This window comes from Pipra filicauda, unplaced genomic scaffold, assembly GCF_003945595.2.
Source record: "Pipra filicauda isolate LSUMZ 115617 unplaced genomic scaffold, ASM394559v2 scaffold353_size752799_pilon, whole genome shotgun sequence".
Taxonomy (NCBI): domain Eukaryota; kingdom Metazoa; phylum Chordata; class Aves; order Passeriformes; family Pipridae; genus Pipra; species Pipra filicauda.
Window position 1 is genome coordinate 639,968 of NW_024104480.1, and position 21,379 is coordinate 661,346.

At 41.5% G+C, this 21,379-nt stretch overlaps 1 protein-coding gene across 1 annotated transcript in view; it reads left to right on the forward strand.

The window, feature by feature from the left end:
- The window catches only part of ITGA9 (integrin subunit alpha 9), a 205,295-nt gene that overhangs the window by 92,775 nt on the left and 91,141 nt on the right, over positions 1-21,379 (forward strand). The window contains exon 16 of the mRNA XM_039384423.1: positions 18,191-18,346. Coding sequence (XP_039240357.1) covers positions 18,191-18,346 — 156 coding nt within the window. The remainder of the gene's footprint in view (positions 1-18,190; positions 18,347-21,379) is intronic.

Below are 21,379 nucleotides of genomic sequence, written 5' to 3' on the forward strand. Positions count from 1 at the left end.
CGCTACTTTGCCTACGGCTAGAATGGTGTGTTCTCTGATGAGATGCTTTCTGTTTAGATGACGTTGTTAAAGACTATAAAACCTGTTCAAGTATCCAAGGGAAGGCCTCAGAAATTGAAACTATTCACACATTTATTTTAATGAAGGTCAAGAGGCACATAAGAAGCTATTTGTAATCTAGGAGAGAAAGGTGTGACAGAAACCAGTGATTGAAATGTGATGTCACATGCATTTAAAGAAGCCAGACCCAGGACCTTATAAATTCAAGGGAGATTACTATAGGACCTAAGTATTTGCATTCCTGGAAAATATGCTGTAGCTAAACAAATTATTTCATATAGTGGAAGATTAACAAATGAAATGTAATGTCTGGTATATACAAGAAGGCAGACTAAATTATACAGTCTATTACTGCCTCTTTAAGAAAGGAGAATTTAAAGAGTATCATTAGTACCCCAGTGTTTGTTTCTAAGAGGTTCCTGTTGATGAAACAGGGACAAATTATAGCAAAACAATATCAGTTTCTCTGTACTGGTGTTTTGAAGCAGTACCAAAGCAGAGAAATATGATAAAATCCCACAGCCAGTGGGATACAAGATGGCTGAATGTGCTTTGTGTCTGGGAACGAAGATGCAATTTTTGAACAAGTAATAAAGAAATTGAGATAAAGTTAAAAATACTGTAACTTGCCACTGTCAGTTTGTATTTAATTAAATTCATAGAACAGTTCTGTGAATATAACACACTACTGGTGTTATGGTGTCCAAGCCAAGGCAAAGCCATGTGACATAATTGGTGCTTGAGCAGGGAATCTAATACACGCTTTTGACCTGTGACTCCTTTGTGAAAGACTGTCTGTGTCTTGAAGCCGACCATTGAAGCTCCCTAAACAGCTATTTTTCTTAGTTATGACTAAGCATTTAGAGGTTGCTGGTGGTGATTTTCAGAATTTGGTATGTGCTGCTTGTAGGGTCAGAGCTCTGTCATCATGGCCTGTGGCCTTGGTATCCTTGTCTTTTCCATCCTCCCTTCACTTTGTCTTTCCCAAGCTCTGAGTGCCATGCTTCTGATGCACTTGCAGCTCTCTACATGTACTCCCTGGCCTCTTCAGTTGCTCCTTGCACTGTCTGATGTTTTTCTCTGACATGCTTACTGTTCTCTGATCTGCTCTTCAATGATGCATCTCAGGCAATTTGGAAATGAACAGATCCTGGAAAAATATGTACCAAAAGTTTATGCAGTAGGAAAATTAAGGAAAGACTTCACCCCTGAAAATGAAATAACGTCAGCTTTGACCTAGTTACATAGCTAGGGAGATTATATTTATTGTGGTTGATGCTGTCGCCAAAGCTGCTTCCAATCCTAGAGCTGCTGAGCATGCAGTTTTTGAGAACTGAGTTACCCAAGGACAGTGATGCTGTGCTACATACACCCAAACTGGAGGGCAACATAGAGCATTTGTTTCCTTTGGAGCTGGGTCTGCCATGGTCAGTGTCAGAGGTGTTTTTGGCTCCCACCATGCAGCTGGTTCCAGTTGGCTTATGCTTGAGACATATAAAAATGCCTTTCTCCACAGTATTGGCTCTTGGGTTTTAATGGGTTGCTGTATACAGAGGAGGTAATTTTGTGTCATAACCCTTCACAAAATGTGTGTATTGTGCTCAGGGTACCATGAGAATGATGATAACTGGGAGGAAAGTAGTAGTTATTTCTGGGACACCAAAAGACCCAAGGAGAGCAATCTGGACAAATCAAGATTATTTTACAGCTCTACAATGCAAGATATATCTAGTGCAGATGAGCTTGTCTTTTAAGGAATTTTGTTATATTATATCTTCCTAAAACCAGAACAATAATTAAAAAAAACCAATCCCCAACACCCTGTTCCCCTCTCTCCCTCTCCCCTCCCTTCTGATAATTTCTTCTTATTACTCCCACTGGTTATAATCTCTTTTGACCTCTCTCCAATGATTTGTGTGTATTTAGCTGTCAGGGCCTGCAGATGCTAGGAGTTAACTCTGTCCTTTCCCAGTTTTACTGGATTCTCTTCTCTTGCCCCTGATCACAGCATATTCTGGTTATCCATTTAGAGTCATTGCATATCACCTAGAGGAGTCCCATAGGCCGCCAATGAGTGTTGTCACCAAAATTTTACATGTTGTGGAATTGATAGATGGGATTTGAGAAAACGCTACTAAGATAAACACTCTTGACTCAATGGATAATGTAAAAATAATCAAAAGTAATCAAAGGAGAATGTGTTAGTTAAAACCGTATTACAGTATTGCCATTGTAAAATACCATTTTTTTTTCCATTCCCCATGAATGTACCTCCAGCTTCAGAGCAGAGCTCTCAACTTTGATCTGGGGAACTGTATGGTTTGCACTTATTTGTGGAAACATTTGCCTTGTTTGTTTTTAAACCAATGGAACTTGAAGGGAAAGTTTTGGTTTTCCTTGGTTCCCCTGAGAAACACTTGTTCATCCTGCTCCCATCTGTGGGTGTAAACAATTGTCCTTTGTCACTGTACAATATCCTCCAGCCCAGCCATCTGAGAGCTGGGCAGCTGTATCCGCTGGTGTGGCTTCTGAGCAAGAGACTCTTGCCTCTCCACTGAATGATCAGTGAAACAATGGGAAAAGCCTTACTGTTGCCAAAATAAATGGTGAGGTTTCTGAAATATGTTCCGATTCCTTCCTCTTTTTCCTTTTGGTTTCATGTTAGTTGTAAGAAGAGTCTGAAGAGAGGAGGGTGTTAGCAAAATGGTGTCTGGATGATCAGAGGAGAATGGGAGAAGTGGTGGGGAAGGAGATGATATGGAAACGGGGTGTTACTGAGGTGATTGTCAGCATACTGATATGTAGGTATGTGCAGGATCGGAGAACTAGGGGCTAAGAAAATGTCCTTGGCACCATCCATAATGCTTGTGCTATGTAATGGATAAGTTTCCTTTACCTGTTCTCCTCAACAGTACTTGATTAATAATATTAATTCCTATTAGTTAGGGTGTTACGGAATAGTGAATGGGAGTTTGTCATCCTTAGAGATTTCATTGTTTCCAGAACAATATGGTTTCCTCAAGCTCTTCAGCTAGCACAACTCATGAGTGTACAGAAGCCGTAGGACAGACGAGTAAAAAGCTCAAACTGTGGGTCCTGGTTTCCGAAGGCTTCTAGTTGATACCTAGCATGTGAAACATGAATTGATATTAAACATAAAAGTAGACATCACAGAGGAGTTCTGTTCACATTTTTAAATTCATGTGACAAAGTAGGCAATCATAACACTTTTTCCTTTTACCCATATTGATTTTAAATCCTCCTTTCAAGATGATTAAGACTAATAAATACTACCTCTTCCATTTAATAGTGCAAGAGTAGACTCAGGTCACATTATTACAACTGTATTAGATTTGCGTGGTTTTGGTAGCAGGGGGACTACAGGGGTAGCTGCTGTGAGAAGCTGCTAGGAGCTTCCCCTATTGTCTGACAGAGCCAATGCCAGCTGGCTCCAAGATGGACCCGCTGCTGGCCAAGGCTAGGCCAGTCAGCTAGGCTAGTAATGCCTCTGTGTTAATATATTTAATAAGGGGAAAGTAAGTTATTGCACAGATGTAACTGCACTCAGAGGGGGGTGAGAAAACATGAGAGGAACAACTAAGGAGACACCAAGGTCAGTGAAGAAGGAGGGGCAGGAGGTGCTCCAAGTGCCAGAGCTGAGATTCCCCTGCAGCCCATGGTAAAGACCATGGTGAGGCAGGCTGTCCCCGTGCAGCCCATGGAGGACCACAGGAGGACAGAGATCCACCTGCAGCCCATGGAATAAACCCATGCTGGAGCAGGTGAGTGCCTGAAAGAAGGTTGTGACCCTGTGGGAAGCCCATGCTGGAGCAGGCTCCTTGCAGGGACCTGTGGACCCATGGAGAGAGAAGCAGGTTTGCTTGTAGGACTTGTGACCCAATGTGGGACCCACACTGGAGCAGCCTATTCTTGAAGGACTGCTCCCCATGGAAGGGACCCACCCTGGAGCAGTTCAGGAAGAACTGTAGCCTGCAGGAAGGACTCACGTTGAAGAAGTTCATAGAGGACTGTCTCCCATGGGAGGAACCCCATGCTTGAGCAGGGGTAGGACTCCTCTTTCTGAGCAGTAGAAGAAACAACATGTGATGAACTGCCTGTAACCCGTATTCCCCATCTCCCTGTGCCTCTCCAGGAGGAGGAGGTAGAGCCTGGGAAGGAGGGAGGGGTGGGGGGAAGCTGTTTTTAAGATTTGTTTCACTTCTCAATATCTTGCTCTGATTTTGATTGGTAATAAATTCAGTTAATTTCCCCAAGTCAAGTCTGTTTTTCCCATGATGATAATCGATGAGTGATTTCTCCTTGTCATTATCTCAGCTCATAGACCTATACTTTGTCTCCCCTGTCCAGTTGAGGAGGGGAGTGATAGAGCGGCTTTGGTAGGCACCTGTCATCCAGCCAGTGTCAAACCACCACAGCAACACTCCTCCCAGGCTCCTATTGTGTGCTATCTATTCTCCTGCTACCAAAAGAAGGATTTATATTTTTCTGTGTAAATACCTCCAGATTTTTTAAGTAAACTGTTCTCATCTCAATAGTAGGCAAATTAAAGTGTATGGGCATCATTCTTTTCATGCACTTAGCCTCTCTCTCTCAGATGCATACATGAAGGTAGGCAGGCTGGCTGAACAGTGAGTTGTTTTCTCTGCAGGAGTTCCAAGGACCACCTTTACTGAATTAACTGTCAGTAAAAATGCTGATGATAACCTTCTTTCGTCTCTAGCTATTCTCTTCTACTGAGGATGATTCTGCTTACTTTCAATCCTGACACAATGCTACTTTTTTTTTCTGTGCTGTTTTTTTACAGGATACTGGGCTTAACTAGAATATTTCCTTGTTCTGTACATGAATTTCTTATAAAGCTGTATTGATGAAATGCTTTTTGTCACAATGGCATTTAAAGGCTCATAACAGCATATTGTTAGGCCTTCACTTCAGGTCACCTTAAAATGAAGTATCTATCAAAATATTTTTTTCCGCTGCTATTGTGATGTTTCATAGCGATCTAGGCTTTCTGTCTTCTTCCTTGAGTAGTAGTGCTTCAGCCACCTGGACCATTGGAGCTACCAAGGTTAGAACTAAAGTGTCGTCCAGGCATCTGCCAGTTGGTACAGACAAATGCTCAAACCAATCCACTGCAATTCTAGGGAATGTAGCAGGATCTCATCCAGCCCATTGATGGGCTGATTACTGATAATAAAGTGACCTGCTGGATATGATGTGAAACTAGAGGGCAGTGAAGCCAAGCAGCTGGGATTCCTGTCCTGGGATGGGAGCACTGACAAGAGGGCTCTCAGGCTCTGCAGGTGACTCCTGTCAAGCGTGAAGGAAAGGTATCTTTTCAAGGATGTAGTAGTTTCCCCAAGCAGGTGGAATGACATGGAGCAAGGTGTCCAGTACCTGAGAAAATTAGATTTACTGGAGGTAATTTAAAGGGATTCAAATGACAAGCAGTCCCCTGTAGATCAAGATGAAGTCCAGTGTACACAAACCATGTGGCAGAAGTTTGTATGGAGCATACCATTGCTGTGTGCCAACTCATTGGCATGGAAAGAAGGGGAACAAAGCGTGGATAATTTGGTTACCAAACTCTGGCTATATGAAGAAAGTATCTCTAACCTACGCACTTGTGTCTTGTCTCTGGAAAGACTGTCCAAGGACCTACAGCAGTTTAAAGAGGACTACCAGCAGTTTATAGATGTGTCCCATGCTCTGATAGTACAGACCAGAGTCTTTGCTATTGGGAGCAAGCAGCACCCCTGCTTGAGAGAGAGGGTACACACCATGAGATAACCTATTGTTTTACCTGCATGACCACGGACAGGACATGAGGAAGTGGGATGGAAAACCCACCTCTGCCCTAGCAGCATGGGTACGTGAGTTGAGAGGAAGAAAAACCACCACAGGAAATTCTACAAGGATAAATGCCATTCCAGTTTCCAGTGGGCAAGTCCTCAGACTTAGAAGGGCTGATGTTACTTTTGATCCTCTTGAAGGGACTTCCAGTTCATATTTACAAGAGCTGTGCAACAAGTACCATGACCAGAATTACAGGGACCCTGCCTCCAGCCAGGCAGAGGAAAGGGACTGTCGGATCTACTGGACTGTGTGAATCTGATGGCCTGGCACATCAGACCCACAAGAGGCTTTAGTTGACACTGGTGCACAATGTACCGTGATGCCATCAAGATATGTGGGGTCAGAATCTATTTGTATGTCTGGGGAGACAAGGGGATCCCAACAGCTACCTGTACTAGAAGCTGAAGTGAGCCTGACTGGGAACAAATGGCAAAAACACCCCATTAAGACTGGCCCAGAGTGCATCCTTGGTGTAGATTACCTCAGGAGAGTGTATTTCAAAGACCCAAACAGGCATTGTCAAGCTTTTGGGTTAGCTGCTGTGGAGACAGAGGAAATTAGACAGCTGAATACCTTGCCTGGTCTCTTAGAGGACCCTTCTGCTGTGGTACTGCTGAGAATGGAAGAACAACAGGTACTGATTGTGACCACAACAGTGTACCATCGACAATACCACACCAACCGGGACCCCCTGAATCCCATCCATGAGATAATTTGTGAACTGGAGAGCCAAGGAGTGGTCAGCAAGACTCGCTCATCCTTTAACAATCCTATATGGCCAGTGCATAAGCCCAATGGAGAACTGAGACTGACAGTGGACTCTTGTGGCCTGAACGAAGTCACGCCACCACTGAGTGCTGCTGTGCTGTACATGCTGGAACTTCAGTATGAACTGCAGTCCAAGGCAGCAAAGTGGTGCCACCACTGACATTGCTAATGCCTTTTCTCCATTCCTTTGGCCATAGAGTGTAGGCCAGAGTTTGCTTTCACCAAGAGAGGCGTCCAGTACATCTGGACTGACTGTCCCAGGGGTGGAAACACAGCCCCACTATTTGCCATGGACTGATCCAGACTGCGCTGGAAAAGGGTGAGGCTCCAGAACACTTCCAGTACAGTAATGACATCATCATGTGGGGCAACACAGCAGAGGAAGTTTTTGAGGAAGGGAAGAAGATAATCCAAATCCTCCTGAAGGCTAGTTTTGCCATAAAGCAAAGTGAGGTCAAGGGACCTGCCCAGGAAATTCAGTTTTTAGGAATAAAATGGCAAGATGGATGTTGTCAGATTCCAGTGGATGTGGTCAACAAAAGAGCAGCTATGTCCCCACCAACCAGCAAGAAGGAAACACAGGCCTTCCTAGGTGCTGTGGGTTTTTGGATGATGCATATTCCAGATTACAGTCAGATTGTAAGCCTTCTCTATCATGTGACACAGAAGAAGAATGATTTTAAGTGGGGTCCTGAAGAACAACAAGCTTTTGAACAAATTAAACAGAAGATTGTTCATGCAGTAGTCCTTGGGCCAGTCAGGACAGGACAAGATGTGAAAAATGTGCTCTACACTGCAGCCAGGGAGGATGGTCTGTTCTGGAATCTCTGGCAAAAAATAGCCAGGGAGACTCGATGATGACCCCTGGAGTTCTGGAGTTGGGGATACAAAGGATCCAAGACCTGATACACCCCAACTGAAAAAGAGATACTGGCAGTTTATGAAGGGGTTCAAACTGCTTCAGAAGGGATTGGCACTGAAGCACAGCTCTCCTGGCACCCTGACTGCCAGTACTGGGCTGGATGTTCAAAGGGAAAGTCCCTTCCACACATCATGCCACTGATGCCATGTGGAGAAAGTTGGTCAGGTTGATCACAGAGCAAGCTTGACTAGGAAACCCCAGTCACCCTGAGATCTTGGAAGCCATCACGAACTGACCTGAAGACAAAAATTTCACACTATCATCATCAAAGGACAAGGTGACACGTGATATAATCAGCTACCTGAAAATGAAAAATAATGCACTCTCTTTAGTGACAGTTCTTCCTGTATTGTAGGGCTACATTGAAAATGGAAAGCGGCTGTATGAAGGCCTTTGTGGCAAGTCACAGAAGCCATTGAGAGACAAGGTGGATCAAGTCAGTTTGCAGAGCTGAAAGCCGTCCAGCTGGCTTTAGATATTGCTGAACAAGAGAAATGACCAACGCTCTACACTGACTCATGGGTGGTAGCAGATGCTCTGTGGGGGTGGTTGGACCTATAGAAAAAGACCAATTGGCAGCACAGAGGTAGCCCCATCTGGACTGCTGAATTGTGGCAAGATATCACTGCCCAGGTAGAGAAGTTGGCTGGCAAAGTACACCATGTAGATGCACATGTACTCAAGAGTCAGGCCACTGAAGAATATTGCAAAACAGGACAAGTGGATTGAGCTGCCTAGATTGAAGAGTTTCAGGTGGATTTGGATTGGCAATATAGAGGTGAATTATTTCTGTCCTGGTGGGCCCATGACGCCTCATCAGGGAAGAGATGCAACATACAGATGGGCTTGTGATCAAGGGGTGGACTTAACCATGGATGCTATCTCCCAGGTTATCCATAACTGAAACATGCAATGCAGTGAAGCAGGCCAAGTGGGTAAAGGCTCTGTGGTATGGTGGATGATGGTCAAAGTATAAATATGGGGAGGCCTCGCAGATTTATTACATCACGCTCCCGCAAACCCACCAAGGCAAGTGCTATGTGCTTACAGTGGTGGCAACAACCACTGGAGGCTGGAGACATAGCCTGTGCCTCATGCCACTGCCCAGAACACCATCTTGGGCCTTGAAAAGCAAGTCCTGTGGCAACATGGCACCCCAGAAAAGATTGAGTCAGACAATGGGACTAATTTCAAAAATAACCTCATAGGCACTTGGGCCAGAGAGTGGTTATTGAGTGGGTATGTCATATTCCCTATCATGTACCAGCCTCTGGGAAAATTGAATAGTACAATGGACTGTTAAAATACACATTGAAAGCAATGGGTAGTGGGACCTTCAGGCATTGGGATCTACATTTAGCAGAGCCCACCTGGTTAGTTAACACTAGAGTCTCCAATAACCAAGCTGGCCCTGTCCAATCAAAACTTCCACATATGGTACAAGAGGATAAAGTCCCCATGGTGCATATGAGAAATTTATGTTAGGGAAGACAGTTTGGATTAGTGCCACCTCAAGCAAAGGCAAACTCATCTGTGAGATTGTTTTTGCTTAAGGACTTGGGTGCACTTGGTAGGTTAGGGAAACACCATGTGTACCTCAAGGGGATTTGATTTTTGGGTGAGAACACTGTAATGTTGAATTGTATGTTATTGGTTGCTGAATGACACTGCCACTGTATGCCATAACTACCACAGACAATGAGTATGGCCTGCTCCAGATACACCAGTTGTGAGCTGCTGATGCAGCTTGCAACCGGCTAACAACTCATCAGCCCTCTTGCCCTGGAAGACATCTAAACAGATAGAACCTATAGTTATGGACTAAATGAACTTAACAGACATCTTGGAAGGATGGCCCTTGACTATGGAAATGATAGCTCTGTGTGTGTTGTGTGTGTGTGTGTATTTATTTATTTATTTATTTATTTGGACTTTTGGAAGGTGTAAGATCTGGCCATGATGTAGATAGTAGAAGTGGATAATGTCCTAGCTCCAGACAGGAAAGGTTTAATTTTGGCAGTAGCCAGGAGTGGGCATGGCTAGGACCTGGAGGTTACTGTACCACCTCATGTCATTTTCTGGGGATGGGGAAAGAGGTACCTTTTTTGGGTTATGCAGTGTGGCAGAGGGAGCAGTTGGATCTTGTCATGCGTTTTCTGCATGGTGAGCATGTGAATCATCCTCCTCTTTCTTGTACACTTTGACATTAGTATTGTTGCTATTACTGTTCATTGTCTTATTTCATTGCTGTTTCCAGTAAATTGTTCTTACCTCAACCTGTGATCTTTACCTTTTGTGCTTCCAATTCTCCTCTTCAGCCTGCTGCAGGGGGTAGAAGGAGGGGAAGTGGGTAGTAAGCATGGTTTGGAGTGATTCAGTGGAAACACTAAATTGGGGAATAGCACTTTTAAACCACTACAGATCCATATTCATGAAGAGATTTGGGATACTGTCTCAATTCATATAAACCTGCGTTGGGTGGTTACTTTCCCTTAGAAGTGACAGGCATCTCCAAAAGGGAGCAGGCATTTAATGGGATGGTCAGTGGGAAACACTGAGAAGTGTGTCCTTCTCCTTTGTCCTCTGTAGAGATTTTGGGAGAAGCCTTTTGATTACTTGCTGTTGCCTCTTGAAATGTGCTCATAAAAGTGCTTCTGCCATATTTTTTTTCAAAGGGAAGAAGAAAGTCCATCTGGAGCAGGGGGATGAAGGAAGGATGGCTGCTTTCTCCTACAGGGTAGCTCAGAGGTTTACTTATGGCTGTGTAGAAGCAGATAGAGCTCAGGCAAAGACTGAGGGGCACAGTGCCATTAAGCGTCACTCGAACAGCAGTCATCAGGTGTCATCAGGAATCATCAGATGTGGAGCTACATTGTGCCTCCAGTCTGACCTGCCACACACAGCAAAAGGGGTAGAGGACTAGCAAAAAGGGCTCCTGACCGCCCCTGTGGGCTGTGGCTTCAGGAAAGGGTTGGGAGAGTCAGTCCTCATCTCAGTCCTTGGCTCTGAGGACAGCTTATGTGTGAGATTTTGCACTGGAAGTTTGTGGATGACATATACACACAGCTGTTTTTATCTAGTTGTGTATAGGAAAAAAGCAAGAGAGTGAACCAGCAAGTACACTATATGAATGCTGAAATTAACCATGAAGTTAATTGCCACTCCCCCAGGTCCACAGATATGTTGAACTTTTAGCAGACCTGTTATCATCTATGATGACTCAGGAGCCAAGGGTCTTAAACTCCAGTGGAAAAAACAAGTATGTGATAGGGTTACATATGTGCAGGAAGAGTCTGGATTTAATTATTATCTCTACTCTGTATATAATTCCCTGTTGAAATAGATTATATTTTCAGAAAGAGAATAAAATAGAAGCTTGAATTTTTACCCCTATTCTTCCTTCTTGGGTTCTCTTCAATCACTTAAGTTCAGGTCTTAATTTCATAAATACTCATCAGCTCCTGGGCTTTCTAATGGTTTGTGTTTCTGTATTGCCGATATTGCAGATGTCTCATTATATGTTACAGAGATTGGTTGTGCCTTGCCTGGTACCAGGAAAAAGCTGGGCATCTCAACCCAGGAGAGTTGTTTTCTTCAGAGGGGAGTAGCATGACTTTAGATAGTTGAGGAATTGTCTGTATTTTTCATCTAAAGAACCCCAATGAATGACTGAAAATGAACTGTAAAAGAGAGAAAGGGCATGAGTGATAAAAGCATAACTGAAAACTTTAGGTCCAATAAAAGACCCAACATTCAAATGTATAAATATGATGTGAATCTGTATTGTCATTATACGTTTTATGTCTAAGCTGGAAAATTAAGATCTGAGCTCACTAATACATAATATCTAATTTGGGTGGCGTGTAGTAACTTTTCTTACTGATTACTATGAAATATATACCCTAATATATTACTGTTAAGCCTTTGTAACCTTTGATATGGAATATTTACGCTACTGATTGCAATCTCTACGATGTCAACATCAGTAATACCTTTATCATTCACCAGCTGATAGCGGGAATCCAGATATCGGGAACAATGAACACTTAGACTCACAGTGAGATTGTACTCAGATTAGGTTTGGACTTTCAGCTCTTTCCTTGGAGTCTCAGGGTGTTCTCTCAGTGCATGCAGGCTCCTGGGTGCCTGGTATTTATTTGACACAATATTTCCCCAGGATTTGCTTTTTTTCTTTCCCAGAACATCTTTCCAGTTATCTCTGTGTGTGCGGAGAGGGGTTGCTGAACTAGTGGAAACTGTTGTGTGCTGGTGTGAAGCATTTAGGAAGAGGATAAAGAAAGCATTCCCATTCTTTTAAATGCTACCCTTAAATAACACTTGGGCATATGACACCCTGTTCTAAACTTTGAGATTCTTCAGAAGTCTTATAATAGTTGAAATTTAGCAACAAAGACTATTCACCTATTTGTTGAATTGTAGCTAGCACAATATCTTAAAACAAAACAGAAACATGTATTATTGAAACATCAGGCCTCTGATTGCCTTCATATACTATTAATTTGACAAAAAAATTCACCAGTAATTTTGTAAATAAGCGTTTACTAATCAAGTAAACTTTTACTTCTACCTCTTCTCCAGAAAAGAGTTTGCAGTTGTTTTTTTTCCCCCTTTAACTACAGTAACATTTTAAAAAAATAAATTGAAAAATATATGTATTTAAAAATCCCCAGCTTGTGTGTGGAATGGAAACTAGATCTTTTCTAGATGATATTCGCATGACCATGTTTTGTATGCCTGCACAGTGGGGAAACAACAATGCTAAAATTATGCCAGTCTGAAATAAATTATTACAAGTCCTAGAATATCTGTATCAAAGAAGGTTGAAAATATTAACTTGCACTGGAAATTGACACCAGTGGATCTAAACTTGGACTCAATAAGTGCTCAACAAGGAGCAGAGCGAGGAAGGTAAGTTCCACCATATTCATTTTCAGGTACTAGAATGTCATGTACACATTCATTCATCTGAAATGAATTTCAGTTTAAAAAACTTTCAGTTTAAAGCCAATTTGTCTAATTAATGTTCTTACTGAATTGCATGGCACTTAAGCCTTTCATCCTGAATGACTCAGTTTAGAAAGGGAGACTGAAATAATAGGAGAAGACAGTTCATTTTAAAGTCAAGCACTGTCATCTTATTGATTCATAAGCTATAATGTATACAGCAGATATTTGATTTGATAAATTGTGGCAGTAGCGGCCTTTGTTTCTGAAGGCTGGTGGACATTTGAGTTATTTTGAGATCACTGATCAAGGAACTATTTATGAGGACTTACATGGTAGTGACCTGTGAGCTGATTAAAATGGCAAGCTGGATAAGCATTAGCACAATGTCTTTTATACATTTTACAGCATTATTATGTTATCAATTAAATTGGAATTGTCAAATGTATTCTGTGTATTTTAAGACTAAAAATTCCTGTGGTCTATTATTAGTGCTTGTTATTTAGCACATGAAATAAATACATTGGGACTAAAAGTTTCAAGTTGAGTGTTTTAAAAACCAGGTCCTGGAATTCATTCTTAGTCATTTGACTAAACAGAGCTTGATTCTCGTAAGTACTGAAAAGCTGTTCTGAATTCGGTAAAAGCTCTGGAATCTGTGCATGGGTTGTTGTCCTCAGATCAGGTCAGAGTGAGTAGAAAAAAGGCTCAACAGAGCAGAGAGCTTTCCCACAGAGAAAGAGAAGAGAAACTCCAGGATGACATGAACAAGAACAAAAGCAAGGAGCAACTGTAGAAGTCACCCTGAGGATTATGTGTATTTCTTCAGTTGATGCTGTTAAAAATTCATATTCATTGCTTTAAAGGACCACATTTCATCCTTCATTCCTGCAAGACTCTTGCTGTAGATTGTGACGATTATTTACATCTCAATTTATTTCTCAGCCCATTAGCCATAATTAAAAATAGAATTTTGCACTCTCCAGAGTCCTTTCCTGGAGACTTTCACCTTGTAGATGAAAGGGGATTAGATAGGATGATTTATTGGGCTCATGCACAGTCCCCTGAGTGTACTGTGGCACTGAGCTGAAAGATAGATGAAATGATATCCAGTCTGGCAACCACTTGCACCATGAGTTGAATAAATCCTGTCCCTTGACAAAAACTCTGTCCTGTTCCGTCCAAATTTGCTTGAATTCCTGATGTGTGTGGGCTCTTGGTAGCATGAAGTTAGGGTTGGAGAAGGCAGTGGCTGTCCGCCAAGGCATTCTGGCTTTAGGATGCTGGACTCTGTACCTATGATTGTGTTGTCATGAAGTGCCTTAGGCTGTGCCAATGAAAAGTGCCCAAAATTATTTTTTACGGTTATGACATTCCATCTTGAAGAGGGAATTGGAAATGATGTTCAGAATCACAGATCTGACATTTGATCATTGCTCTGCAATTACTTTTTAGATTTTTAGGACTTTTTGGTACTAAAGCCAAATAGAAATGCAGTCATAAATCTGGCAGAGGCTTTGCTTTCTTGCTTACTTCTCCTCTGCTAAGTCAGAGAAACAAAAAGAAAGAAATATGTGGCTGCGCACAGTTACTACCACAACATTAAAAAATTCTTTGAGGTGATTATTCTATGAGAGGAGATAGCAAACCTTTGTTATCACATTTGTTAGGGCAAGGTTTCAGGACCATGATGTCTTTTGAAACATTTCTAGATGCTTTATTACTTTCTTAGATGCTCTTAAAAGTGTGCTTTTTTTTAACTCTGAGTTCTTTGTCTTTGCTAGGTACTAATGAGGGATCATCCTGAAATACTCTTGATAAAACCCTAGCTTATTCATACCAAAACACCTTTTTTCTTCAACTCAGAGTGATGTCATGCAATGTGTCTCACAGGAAAAGATAAAAGATCCCGGCAAAAGGATGCAGCTGGCTAGGGCTGTTTCCCTTGCAGGAAAGGATACTGGCAGGAGGGTAATGTACTGGGACTGAAGTGTATTGATTTCCACAGATGCCTTATTGCAAAAAATTCTGATGTCCAGAATGGAATCTGGTCTGAAAGAGAAGGAAAAAAACTCTACCACCCTAGAGAAACTGCTTGTAAGAGCACAGGATTGCTGATAGCATCCCAGCTTCAGGACCCCAATTCTAATTCAGGCACAGTGAAAATCTGCACCAGTTTAGTGAGATCCAGTCTATAGAGACTGGGTTTTTATTGCTATTACTGACTGAACCCTAATGGCATAGTTGTTTCTGTTGATAGTTTGAATTCCTTGGATATTACTCTGGTTTTAGTGTCTTTCAGATATTTTTTTCATTAATGAATCTGTGCTGTCCATATGCTATGATTTTTCAGGGATGCTTTTTCTTTGGTAGGTTAAAGAGATGTCTTTAACCTGCAACACTTCCTCGGCATAGTGGCGTTGTGGTGAAAAATGGTGATTACATGTAAAAGCTCATTGTGGAAAATATATCCTTTGGCACATCCAGTTCATTAGGGCTATGTAACTGATACAAAAACTACATACAGTTTTCTTGATTTGCAGGATTTTTTAGTCTATCTCAAAGCTGATTCTCATTACATCTTTGGACTTCTTCCTAGAAATTAGGAATACTTAAAAGCAATCTGTGGCTTGTGTCATCAGTGTATGATTCCACCACTGGAAGAGATACATTTGGGTAGACTGAAAGAGGACGGAACTGGTTGTATTTTCAACCTAAAATAGTACTTCTCCAGATTGTGTTTGGGCAAATATTGTTCTCTTTATGTGCTTGCATTCCAGACAGTCTGTGGTGTACCTGTGAAGCAGAACTGTCTTGTCTCCAGGACATATCCCACAGACTGTTGCCTTCATTTTTGTAGGATTGTGAGCGGAAGGAACTGAACATGTGGCAAAATTAATAATTGGGTAGCATTCATAGTTTTATTCTTAATTAAGGACAATTGGTATGTAGGAAATGAATAAGACGTTTTTATTACAAGCAGGGGTTTCCATGGTTGCCCCCTGCCGAGATACCTGGAGGTCATTTTTTTGGGGGAGTTGGGGAGCCATTTTGTGGCTGAGGACTGGTGGGCTGCTTACTGTTCTGCTTACAGGGTTGCTTACAGTTACTTACTGTTACTTACAGTTAGGGTGTGAAGATGGGCAGGAAAGTATGTAAGGCAGTAAGACCAGTCTGGGCTCACTGCCAAGGGACCATGAGGCTGGAGGCAGGGAAACAACTTGATAGGTTGATCAAAACAACCAATGGACTGCAAGAAGAAGACTATATGACCTTTTAAGGAAGAAAAGAGGGAGGCTTGGCATGGGAGGAGCGAGGGAGTGGTTATGTAAATCAAAGGGTCTTAAAAAGGCTCGTCCCTCCCATTTGGGGTGTGCTCAAACCTGGTCACGAGTTTGGTGCACTCAGTGTGCTGTTAATGAAGTTCTTTGTTTCACTTCATTTGGCCATCTCTGAAATTTTAATTAGAGATATTTCTCACAGCTATGTGAAATGTATTTCCTCAGGGCTGTGGTGAGGGAGAAGTCACAATTTCACCACTAAAACAAAGCAGAAAAAGACACCAGCAAACAAAATAGGCATACTCTAATATTCATCAAAGTCAATAGGAACTTTTTGACTTTAAAGGGCATTGGACTGCAAGATCATATTAAAATGCTTGGAAGTGCTTAAGTACTTATTCTTACCATACTGCAGTAATAGAGCCAGAAAAACTGTAGGTGGATTTTAATTTAACCCACTCTGTACATTTTTAATTGTGTTCACATAGTTGGTTGCATACAGTTGGATTAGGTGGCAATTTGCCTGATGATTTGTATTTGACTGTTGCTACATGGCATGCTCTTTTATAGTTGTTTCTCTCTTTACATAGTCTTCTTGTAGGCTGATACAATCCTTGCTTAAATTAATACACTTCTGTGAAAGCAAAGCTAGCGACTTCTGTGAGTTGTAGTGTTGTTATTTAGTGGTCTCAGTATGGTACAGTTCTTACCCTGGGGATGGGACTGTGGAAGGGGCTGCAGGTACGAGTGTCTCTTCTGCTGAAAGGACTCACAATGCTGCAGAGCATGCATGGTCCTTTTTGTGGGACTTGGAAGAGGTCACTGAGCTATCACCACTGCTGCTATGTCTGCTGTTGATCGGTGTCTGTTATCAAGAAAGCACAAACCACTCCAAGCAATGCACAGTTTAAACTTCAGGGCCCTGGCGGAAATTGGTGTTAGGGTAGGGAGTTTAAGGGCTGGCTGAAGGCTTCAAGATGCAGGAGAGTAATTATCAGCCAGCCTGGTCTCTATTATTATTCACCCAGCTAACTGATGATTTGGAAATTTGGTTAGCCACTAATCTTTGTCTGACTTCAGAGATCTGTGGCCCCTCAACATATTGGAGAAAGCAAATGGTTGCCTTGAAACAGATCAAACAGAGTGGTCTGAAAGCCAGTTACTACCCATCTGGAAGATGCAATTTAAATGGCATTGCATCTCAATTGCTTCTAGTGCTTGGCAGGCTGTGTTCAGAGAAGGCCATTGCCAATGCAAGGTGAAGTTGAGAGCTGGCCCATTTGGAGATTTGTTGTGCTTACTTATGATCTTTATTTATTGCCTCAATTTCATCTGCACTGATTACATGCTATGTTTTTAAGTAACTCAAATTTAAGAGGAATGTCTGCCTATGAAAAGATAGAGCATTTGCCACTTCTGTTTTCTGGTAAATCGTATTTTGAAAGTCAGGACTGAACAGAGCACAATGAGCCCTTTGTCCTTGCACAGCAAACTGAATTTAAGCAATGCATGTTATGACAAATGGTATGAGTTTTGTGGCTTGGGCTCCAGCAACAAGAAAAGGCAATCCTTTTTTCCCATCAGCCAAATAATATGGCACCATTTAATACATCTGGTATGAAACCTAAGAATAATAGGTATAATAAAGAAACTGAAAACTTTCTTCTTTTACAAACTGAAAGGGGGGGGAACTGTGAATTTTGCTTTGAGAACCGTGCTGGAAAATGGCCTTTCTTGCCCCTCCAGGTCTGTAGTCTTATTTTATAACCACATTGGTATTTCTACCTGTCCATTCATTTCACTGATATTGCAAAACAACAAAGGAAGATGGAGGTTTTTTTGTTCTTTTAATGTGTGGAGCTCACTGGAGGTGACTTCAGTCAAAGTCTAGGATTTAGAAACCCCAGAGATTAAGATGATTTGCTCTTTGCTTCTGCAGGATTATTGGAATCGGTTTCTAATTTATTTTATTTTTTAAGAAAATGTCTTTTATTGAAAACCACTAGATTTATAAATGTGCCAAGTATGCCACTGCTTCTGTGGATTCAAGAGTAAGTCCCAAAAGAATGACTATTTTTTAAAAAATCTAATTTAATTTTTTTAAATCTTTTGACTTGTTTGTTCTATGTTCTTATTGCTGTTTGGCCTGGAGAAGAATAAAGGAACTAGAGAAACCTGCCTTCTGTCTGCAGTTTTGAATCTGGTTTAATTGCATGTTTAATTAAGTGGTCTGGTTTAATTGAATGTATAATTGTTGTAGACGGAAACCTGCTTGCTTGCATGCACTGGTGAAATATTTATTTGGTTTCTTGTACAGAAAAGAGTCGAAGACGTCATCTCTCCAATTGTATTTGAAGCTGCGTACAACCTTTGGGAACATGTGATAGAAAGAGGAAAAGAGGACAAGGAACTACCTGCTCTCAAGCCCATTCTCCGTTGGAAGAAAGGACAAAAGATAGCACAAAGGAATCAGGTCAGATTTGGACTACATTATTTCCCTAGAAGACCTGTGGCTTGAACTGACAGCAGAGCTGGCTGTAAAAGTGGATTGCCAAACTCTGGGTCATTTGCAAAAAGTAGCCTTTTTGTACAATCCCTACTGTTGCTAACATCTCTACTGTTCCATAACATAGTAAAGACTTGGGCTGCCAAGACTGGACAGCAAAAGGTGAGGCCACTTTCTTGTTTCAGGGTGTCTGTGCTGGGAAGGGAAAGGATAAGAAAGGTCCTATTCCTCCTGTTCTTCCCTTTATGCAGGAAGTTCTAGTGATAGGCTTGGTCCTGGCCTTCTTTCCAGGTTGAGCCTTTGTTAGTGCTGGAGGGACAGAGCTGACTCCAGGAAGGGAGTGTGTGAGGGGAGAACAGTGGGCAGAATAAAGAAAATTTGCCTGGCTCAACTGCCCTCTTCTTGAGGACTCCTCAAGTCCAGTTATGTGGCAAGAGAAACCTGCTCCAGCTGTCACTGTAGGACATGTCATGGTAAAATGGGATGGTTTTATTTCAGAGAAAGTAAAGTGTAGGTAGAGCCATCTACATATTAGGATCCTATTTTGTTCCACTGCAATGCAGAGAAACCCTTCTGTCATTAATTTTGGTGAGAGCAAGAGAATTCCCTTAATGTTGAAACACTCCTCATTTAAAGGGTAGAAATTCTTTCTATTATTATTATTATTTCATTTTTCTCCCATCCCCCTTTCTCCCAGATTGTTCCCTAGGGGTCTGAAGTGCATGAGATTATTCCACCTCTCGTTTGTCTGTCTTGATCTCACTAGTATCTTTGAAAAATGCAGGCAAACGTTGTCAGGTTTTGACAGGAGTGATCAAGGCAGTGTTTATGGAGGTATTAAACACTTTCAGGGTTCACGAAGCATGTGCTCGTGTTGATGAGAGAGACCCTGCTAGTGGCCTTTTAAAAACCTCCATTTTCAGTGTAGCCCTTGTAGGTGCAAAACAGTCTGCCGAGGAAGGAGCCCGCACAACAATTCAGCCTTCCACCATGCCAGCACTGAAGCGTTCAGCCATGAAGTTCAAGGCTTCTGAGGGAAATCAAAGTTCTGCTATGGTAGGGAAAGCTTCTCGTGTGTCAGAATTGTGAGGTAATTTACACTGGAAGGGTCCTCTGTAGCTCCAGTTCCTTACTCAAAGTAGAGCCAACTTAAAAGTTAAATTGAGTTGCTCAGGGTTACATCCATTCAAGTTCATTTTCCAAAGCATGCTTACATAATTAGGATCTGGCATTACTTGTGAATGCAAAACTTCTCTTTTCTTTTTCCCTTTTTTTTTTTTAAGTAGCAAAAAGTCTGTCCTAGAGTCTGAGACTTTCAGTAGTGAATGGTTAGATCTGATTTTTAACCCTACGAAGTTTGTGTCTATTGAGTGATGATAGCATCATAATCTGATGCTGCTCATAAGATCCCTGAATACTACTTAAAAAAAGAGTAACTAAAATGTTTAAAGATATTTGCTTTGTCATATACCCAAGTGTGTTGAACTGTATTTGGTTATAATCCTTGTACTTAAAAGATATGAGTATTAATTCAAGTATGATTTACTTTTATAAATGTATGAATGAAAGATGCATTCAAGAATTACTTTTTTTATGAAGAGAAATTGTATGACTGTTATGTATATGAATTTTGTATTGTTGCAAAAACATGATGGGAATTTGTGGAGAACTTTGGAACTCGAGTAGTATGCTGAAAACCTGCGTGTTACATGAACCAAGTTGCTTGTATACTTTACCCATGGGCTTAAACTCAAAAGGTCACATCTTGCTCTGCAGGCGTGGTTTCAGATCAGTATTAAAATACCTAAATGCTGAGATTATAGAGCAGAAACAAAAACATGTTAGGACTTCCCCTGACTTGTTTTCTTGTGCAGTTTGGGTGAGAGGGAGATGGTTTAACAATCCCTTTCCATTTGCTTTCCAGATGTTGTTCACTTAGCTTAGTAAGAAAAGGATTTTGACATTGGGTGTGCTGTCGTGTTTTCAGCTAAGGAAGTAAGAAAAGCTTCAGAGCTAGTGTGGCAGTCATGGTGACAAGGCCCTGATGGATTAGCCTTGGTGCTGGAGGCATGGAGGCGTGGTGCTGGGGTCCTCAAAGGCCAATTTCATGGGAAAATTGGGATGTAGCATTCTCTTTCAGGATTCTTATTATATTCTTAGTAGAAATACTTTTTAAAAGCCAAGAGCTTTTATAGTAAATGATTTGCATTTTCAAAGAATCTAACAGTTTTGAAGGAACATTTTGGAAGTCCAATTTAAGTCTTAGTGGTTTCTGTTTTTAGACGATACGGCACAGGTGAGGTCAGGTGGACAAAGTTAATGTTAGTACTAATGTCTTTATAGCTGGTTGTGTGTTGTTTTGGCAAGTCCTAGATCCTGTTGATCCAGTAAGACGTGGCATTTTGGAATCAAAATTGTTGCATATGTTCATTCAAGACACCATTTAGATTATGATACTTTTCTGAAACACCAGGTGACTGTTTTTTGTGAATGAACGCAGAAGAAGCTGGAAGTAGTGAATAGCTGAAAAAATGGGAGGATACCATCACTGAGCAGGAAAGGGGGAGACTTCCATTTTTCAAGATCCTGCTACAGCTCTGCTAGACCTTCTCGAAAAGCCATACATTTTGCAAACATGGACTTTACAGTCACCTAGATGTGATTTTATTTAAACTAAAGTGATGTTAAAGCTGAAGTGATCTCTTTCACCGGTATTTCAGTTTTTCTTTCATGAACCAGATGTTTCCTGCATTCGTCACCTCCCAGCAAGTGTACAGCCCTATGACTCACAAACAAGGAGGTAGGAAAGCCATCAAGAGGCCTCTTGACATAAGAATTGAAGATTATATTGAGCACGTGAAGTTCTTTGTGTTGTTTTGCTCTGATGCATTTAAGGAGTCTGCTTGGAAATACTGTTCATGGATATCCACCACCAAAAGTGACATCTCCTTAATGACATAATCACAGAAAAGGATTTTGTTGGATATTCATCTTTTAAAT